The 7638-nt window shown below is 35.0% G+C and overlaps 1 protein-coding gene across 4 annotated transcripts; it reads left to right on the forward strand.

Moving 5' to 3' along the window:
- Positions 1-1617: 1617 nt before the first annotated feature.
- LOC108334736 (uncharacterized) lies at positions 1618-5706 on the forward strand. 4 transcript variants are annotated; one of them, XM_017570668.2, is made up of 4 exons: positions 1618-1749; positions 3470-3789; positions 4734-4913; positions 5013-5706. In XM_017570668.2, exons 2-4 carry the CDS (start codon positions 3547-3549, stop codon positions 5568-5570), a joined length of 981 nt encoding a protein of 326 aa, XP_017426157.1. In that variant the 5' UTR covers positions 1618-1749; positions 3470-3546; the 3' UTR covers positions 5571-5706. The 4 variants fall into 4 exon arrangements, with proteins under 4 accessions (XP_017426157.1, XP_052726101.1, XP_052726102.1 ...); XM_052870141.1 differs by lacking the exon at positions 1618-1749 and adding an exon at positions 2164-2182; XM_052870142.1 differs by lacking the exon at positions 1618-1749 and adding an exon at positions 4113-4185 and having other exon boundaries at positions 3622-3789.
- Positions 5707-7638: the final 1932 nt, after the last annotated feature.

A 7638-nucleotide genomic window follows, 5' to 3' on the forward strand; every position in this document is an offset into this window, starting at 1 on the left:
AAAATGGTCGGATTTAATCGGAAATTTAGATCTCTCGGTGGGATCAGTTAGTGTATCGAATGAATGTAAGAGGCTTCCATATGGGGGGTTATCCCTAACACTCCAACGGTCTTTCATTCTCACTTAGAGAGGATTGACGCGTGTGGTGGGAGTAGTGGGAGGTCCTAGGGTAGACGCTATCACTGGAGGTCTATTCCGTGGTAACGGATTAGCCTTGTGTATGGTCGGGTGGAACCCCTCGGCAATGGCTTTGCAAAGCAGTAGAGGCCATCACAAGTGCACAACCCGCCCCAGCTCTACATACATTCTATGTCCGGACGTGTCTAGAGTCTTAACATGATAGGATGCTTGTCTTGATGAGTTTTATGAAATAAATGCTTATGTTTATGATGACTTATGTGTATGGATATTCTGGTAAATGCTAGATTGGTTGAAAATGAATTGTATAATTGTTTGAGACCTAGCTCACCCTTGCATTTGTATGTGTTGCATGTGTTTGCTTTCCCCCTTGCGATGATCATCCAATCCTTTGGATGTGAGCAGTAGGTGATGGTGTACCTTTGGAGCAAGCTTTGGAAGTTGAGGAAGACCCAGCACCTAGTGCTTAGGATTTCTACTAGCTCTTATGTTATAGAGCTCTTCATTTTGAAAGACTTCTAGACTTCATTTTATCATGATCCGTCATTTCGGGAAACTTTTTAGGTTTCTTTAAAATTTCATTAGTCTTGTATTTCGGAAAATTATGAACTTGTACTTAAGGTTTAAAACTTCTCAGCCAGACTTGGATAGTTGTACTCCTTAATTCTATCTATTGTGTACCCTTAACTGCTTTCTATTATTATAATCGATGCATTCTACATATATATATATTGCTATATATTTTGGGATGTCACATATAATCGATAATACAGATAATAATTTAATTTTAAGGAAAAATTAACATTAAAATTTATCACCTAACTATAAATTTACCACTTAATTAATAATCACATTAATATTAATAACTATATGTATTATTCTCAAATTTATTCACACGATAAGTTAGAAAAAAATAATTAATAATTATATTAATATTAATAATTATTTATATCACTTTCAAATTCCTTAAAAAATTAATTATATTACTTACATGCACCTAAGTCACAAATAAATCTAAAGTGTCATTAATCTCTTTTTTTTCAAAATTTGAAAACTCTCTTACTCTCGTTTGTGTTTTCATTAGTCTTCTCACTCTCAAACCTCTTTACTCTTTTTTCTGCTCTGAATCCCTGAAATTCCATTTCTCTCTTCTCCAAACGTAAATGTGTCGTTGGAATAGTGCACAATTTCAATATTTCTTATATAATGTATAATTCATAGTTTTGAAAATCATGCTTCTAACTCTCAATGTGAAACCACCATATACTTTATCCAAATAAAACTAAATTGATTTAAAAAAAATTGAATCTAAACATTATCAGCAACAAACATGACTAAAATTGAAAGTTTTACTGAAGGAATATTAGTCAAATTCCCAATAGAATCATGGAACAAATAAAGGAAATTTCTCTATTGAGATAAGGTTTATGTAAAGTGTAAAATACATCTTTACATTTTACGTGGCAGGTCGAGGAAGATTTCATTGCCACCTATTCATCATGCATCTCTTCAAACTCACGCTCTACATAGGTTGTCTTTGCACGCAGCACGCTCTTCTTCTTCCTTTCACTTGCCTTTCTCTTTCGGCTTTTCCTTCTGCTCTGCTCAGTAGTAAGTCTCTTACTCTCTTCCTGCCAACGTATTTTTCCACACTTTCGCTACAATTTTCTTTTTCCCGGTTTTGTTTCATCGTTTTGGAATCACCACCTTTCAAAGGTTTGGTCTTCTCTTTTCCTGAGCTTTCAGCTCACATCCAAAATGGCTTTCACGTTTTTGGTTATCTGGGTCTTGATCATTTCTGTGAAAGTTCGTTCTTCTCGTGAATTCATTGTCGTGGAAGATATTTCAATTTTTCAAGTTATGCCATTGCGCGTGGATGGTTATGGTTCGTTTCATCAAAGTGACTTTCTAGTATTTTTCACATTTAGTCTTATTCTATCAATCGCAGTTCGTGCAGTTATTTGATGGCACAGCATTTGGTGAAAGTTCAATGGTAAAGGCTGATATAGTTCAAGAAGTTTTTGCCATTGATATAGGATACAGGGTAATCGACTGTAGCTTCTCTTTGGTGCCCCTTTCATCGGTATCCCTGCTAGACATGCAGGGGGGTTTGAGGGTTTTTATCATGTTTTCTTGGTCCTCTCTAGCTGATGCTCCGAGTAGATTCTCTTAATATAGACTTCTAATATACTTTCGTCTGTCATGCTTGATACCGTGGACACTAGACGGTATAGGCTTGAGCTTTTAGTAAATTTCTGATTCTGGAAGTGGGTTCCCTCTTTTACTAGTTCATGAAATCCAATAAGCACATAGAGTACACCAACAGACCAGTAAAAGGTTTTCTGTGATAATCCTTTGTCCAACTGGCATCATTATTGTTTATTGACTATTGGATTCTGAATTTGGGTTTCATCCAACATAGAAGAATTCTACCAATTGTGCGATCACAGTAAGTTAAGGGATTTTATGTGAAAATGATGAGACGTTAGTTTGATAATAAGTAGCCATAAAATAAGTATCATCATTATGCATTCATCTTCAGCAAATACCCTTTGACCTATGAATAAAAGATGCATCTGTTTTGTAGGCAAATTCAGTATTCTGCTTAAGTAAACATACACCATTCAATTATCTGTAATAATAGTTTACGGGAAGCGGTCATTAGGAAAAAAAGAGTTGTTTAACTAGTGTTAGTAGTTAATATCAAGACCAACTCCTAAATTTAAGGATCACACTTTGAATTTGATTTGAATGTTAGTATAATTCTTTGGATTGATATATAACTTTTAGAATTGGACAAAGTGAAACTAGTTAGAGGAACAGTTAGCTAAAGTAGTCAACCAGATAAATAGTAGAGTAAGGGAAAAGGAAGCATTCTGTCTTGTATAATTTAAGAAGACTGAGCAATAAGTTTGTTGTGAAAGTACAGATCTCCTTGGAAGAGGAGAACTCTTTCTCTTATTTTCTATCCTATAGCAATAAAATCAATCGTTGGGTTCCTAACTATAAGAGTGAAAGCCATCCAGTTTTTACTAAAAAGCCTTTTTTGTTGTAATATGAGATGAATTTCCTATTTCTAATGTGAAGTCTGTTGGGTCTAGTCCAAAAACAATGACACAACTCTTTACTTAAACCTTAAGGTAATGTGTTATTGGATCTTTTACCTTTATATAATGTTCTACCTTGGACTCACACTTAGATCTTTATAGTTACACAATTGCCACCAAAGGCGTGTGCTTTACTCTATTTAGTCCAGTGAAGTTTAACAATTCTCTGCTTATTGATATTTAGTCCTCAGCAATTTTTTCTCATGAATTTATTGATATTGCAGGATGCTGCATGGTGAAGCACTATGGACATTTTCAACATGTAATGCTGGAGGAGGAAGAGCTTTCATTTTACTAATAAATGGCGTTGATTTTGGAGCTATTGGCCAACATAATACTCTTGGTGACGAAGCCTTTCTCTCTCCTTAATCTGGCATTGTGGTTTGGTATCAAAATCGCATTAACTGTCATATATACTTGGACGGAGTTGATCAGGACTACTATCAGCGTCTATGTAAACATAGTATTAAGTGTTATCACATGGACATGTGGGCTTATTTCCCTGCCTGCAAGAGCAGTGAATGTCTTTCAAAAGGAGAGGCAGGTTAGTTTTCATTTGGTATTCATTTTCCCGTAAACCAAAAAATGTTTAATTTGCAATTACTGATTTTCATATCAGCATAGTACAAATTAATTTGGCTCAAATAAGATTCCAACACCTTCCCTTTCATAATGCTGAAGAACGGTATAGAGCTGGATTGATAGGGTTTATGTTCTTCCTTCAAACCTACTATTCCCCCCTCATCTTCCGATGATTTCTCATCCTTATTAACAGAATTTTTCCCCTTCAACAGACGATGGTTTCTTGTTTTTCATCTGTATTAGCAAATCTTTGACGTGAACCATAGCAGATTTTAATTCTACCAGTTGCAGGCCTTGCACAGTGGCAGTTTTCTCCAATGCTTCCCCCTATTCTTCATCATTATTTGGGATCCAGCAGGTAGGACCTATTTATTAGGAACTAAGAATTGGAAAGAAAGAAAAAAGGAAGATTTTTATTCAATAGGATGGATAGAACAAAAAATTGGAGAGAAATCTCTCCTCCAAAGGTTTCCCCTTCACAAGGGATTTCTGCATTCTCAAAGAACATGCTTAGTTTACAATAAAGACAAGCCTAGATCTCTCCTATCCTTCTTCCCTTATTTATGTTTAGCTAACACCTATAACCAACCAACTAACTCATTAATGTGTTGATTGAAGTTTGAAGATTTAGCACTAAATATAGCACTAAAGAAGCTTGGAGAGGAGAACTACACCATATAGAACCATTTCTTTGATAGGATAAATACATGTTAATTTTTGTTTCATTTGGTTGGCATATGTTTTTGCCTGTTGATCTTCCCCTTCTTTGAGCATCATCCTTACCAAGAATTGGGGGGAGTCGGTTGATGCGGTTAGAGTGGCCACCACCTTATTCTTCTCCATTTCTCCCTAAGCATGTAGTTTATCTTATGCTTAGATCCAATGGGGGTTATGTTGTTATTGCAGCTAGAACAAAAACTGCATGAAATGCAGATAGAGCTGGAGAATCTGGTGAGGGAGAAGAGAGAACTTCAAGAACATTTTCAAATGGCTGTCAAAGAGCGCAGAATGGTGGAGATACTATTGGCAGAGATTGAAGAGGAGCATGATATGGCCATTACAAAAATTGAAAAGTTAGAGGGAAAGGTAAATAGTTAATATCCATGCAACTGCGTTGTATTACCTGCATGATGGAATAGTTTTTCCTCACTTGATGTCTTGTCTGTGACTCGTGTCTCTTGGCAGTTGCGGGATCAGAGAAATGAAAATCTTCGGCTGAAAGAAATTCGAGAAAAGGGCTCCAGAGATCAAAACAAAAGTGAGAAATTCAAGAAGATTTCCCTTCAAGATCTTCTAACGAGCAAAGATATTGGGGAAGATGAGAGCAAAACCAGAAGTGAGTTGCTTAAACTCTTGAAAACCGGTTCAAAGTCAGGGTCAGTTAATCCCGAAATGATCTCAAAGGATGTAGAAACGATGGAAACACTAGCACTGGACCATCATCGAGACATTGCTCTGTCACAATCACTTTTCACTGCCCTTATGTCACTTGTGGTTGGAGTCACTGTGTGGGAAGCTGAGGATCCTTGCATGCCTCTTGTGGTGGCTCTCTTTGCCGTAGTAGGCATGTCCTTGAAGAGTGTGGTGCAGTTTTTCTCCTCCATTAGAAACAAACCTGCATCTGATGTTGTTGCACTTTTAAGTTTCAATTTGTTTATTCTTGGCACTCTATGCTACCCTACCTTACCTAAGGTTGTTCGCATGCTGGCACCACTAGTTTTGCGTCCTATGGATCAACCATAACCATGATCCGGTTTGATCTCTTTTTCTTTAGCTACATCTTGCTGCTTCTTTTCTTTTCTGTTGTATGATATCATGTGCAGTGTAATCTGAATTTTAAGTTTTTTTACTGCTTGTACAATATGAGGAATGTCTGTTATCTGGTGTGTCTGTGTTGAGATATTCTGTTTTCTCAGTTTCCAGCTAGGAAACAAGATTTTGTGTTATTTACCATTTTTCAGAGCTCACAAAAAGTTGTTCTTTTGTTTATGTAATATTTTACAGCATTAATCTTGTTGTTATCTCCATCTCTTTCTATCTTATCAATCACGTCGTTTTGCACTTGTTTCTTTTCTTTTCATCTCTTTATCATACACACACAACACAATACGATTTCTCGCTTTGTCACTTTCTTAAAATGAAAAGATTTAAATCAATCCAAATCCATTATATATAATTGTATGATACCTGAATTTGTGGCTTTTAGCACGAGGTGCTAAAAGCAAAGCATGAGTTAAACTTTACCAAAAGCGTCAACATCTAGAGTTAGGACTTGCCTGTACTTTACAAGCCTTAAAAAGTTGAGGCTCTATCCACAATTTTGCAACATTGTAGTAAAAAATGTGGAGAGACTTGAGACATTTCCAAAGGGTAATCACACATTGACACCTGTTAGGCAGGGATATGAGTAATTGGTGTGTGGTTGGGGTTGGGGTCCCATGAGGGATACATTTTTCTTTGATTGTTGTATTATGAGGAAATATAGTAGTTGCACCTTTAAGTCTCTTTTATGGTAGGTCTAGATAAAGCAACATGAGAAAATGTGGCATAAGTTTTGCCTAGTGTTGTAAGCATATTATTATATGTCTAGCCAGATCATTCCATCATCCCACTTTTCCACTCCTGTCACCATCTTTCTTATATTGAATTCAGTAGTGGATTGCCTTCGCGGGATCAAGTTTTTCTATATTCATTTGGTAGGGTACACATTTACGAGTTTTGATGATTGGAAATTTCACCTCGATTAAAAACTAGATTTGAGTATAAACTTTATTTTATAATTTATTTTATAACTCAGTTTTATAAGATTAACTTAAAATTTATCTTTTAAAAAAAGATTAATTTGGTTAATAGTAAAAAGATAATATCTCGAATATAACTATTGATAAATATATTTTTTTACATTTGAGTTGAAGCATGTGCTCTACTTTGGGATACTTATCCAATTTGATTGGTGAAACAACATTGACGTATGTAGCGCGCACTTTGCAAATAAAATATAAGGCTTTTGTGGCATTAGAATAATGTGAAGGTCTTCTTATAGTTATGTGCAACCTACTCTACTTTTGGCATATATTCTATTTTTATATGTACTAGAGTGTAGCTATGGAGGGAGAATATAGCACCCACGAGTTTTACCACGATTTCAGCAACAATAAATAATAATTAGAGAAAGGAAGGTGGGGATGTGCTTTTTCTTTTCTACTCTATTCCACATATACATCTATTTCTTTTTCTTTCCTAAGAGCATCTCCAACAGTAAAACTATTCAGGCTACTTACTTTTTAGGGTTTACAATTTTTCCAAGTTTTTAAGTTTAACCTTGTCACTAAACTAAAAGTGAGTTTACCAACATGGTGATGGGGTGATGGAGTAATAAAAAGTTTTCTTCATGATATTTAACTGTTAATATTTATAAAGTTTATTATTATTTCGATTTCACAAAAACAAGTTAGTAACATCTTTATTTTATTCTCAATTTATGTTTTAACAGTTAAGAACTTGATCTCATATTAGAACAATTGTTGCACGTGACATTCTTGTCTAACTATGGTGCTTGGTTAGTCACTTTAATTACAATAAGCCATGTTAACAAGTTCTATATATATATGGGATAATAAACAAAAGCAAACTTCCTATAAGATTAAACGAATTGTTTGTAATGTCATTGAACAGATACTTTTTAAGCAATTAAATATATTATTATATAGAGTTCCAGTAAAAGAATTAAATAGAGCAAATCTAAAGCGCACTAGTTAGATTTCACCATCTTTCAGCCAAAGGTTCATTCAAAATCTCTTCAATTTTACCA

Source organism: Vigna angularis, chromosome 10 (genome assembly GCF_016808095.1).
Source record: "Vigna angularis cultivar LongXiaoDou No.4 chromosome 10, ASM1680809v1, whole genome shotgun sequence".
Classification (NCBI taxonomy): Eukaryota; Viridiplantae; Streptophyta; class Magnoliopsida; order Fabales; family Fabaceae; genus Vigna; species Vigna angularis.

Excerpts from the sequence above, each read along its gene's own strand:
- LOC108334736 (XM_017570668.2), top strand. The coding sequence starts at position 3,547 with ATGGCGTTGATTTTGGAGCTATTGGCCAACATAATACTCTTGGTGACG. Across the intron at positions 3,790-4,733 it reads TCTTTCAAAAGGAGAGGCAG|CTAGAACAAAAACTGCATGA; the intron begins GTTAGTTTTCAT and ends TTGTTATTGCAG. Across the intron at positions 4,914-5,012 it reads TTGAAAAGTTAGAGGGAAAG|TTGCGGGATCAGAGAAATGA; the intron begins GTAAATAGTTAA and ends GTCTCTTGGCAG.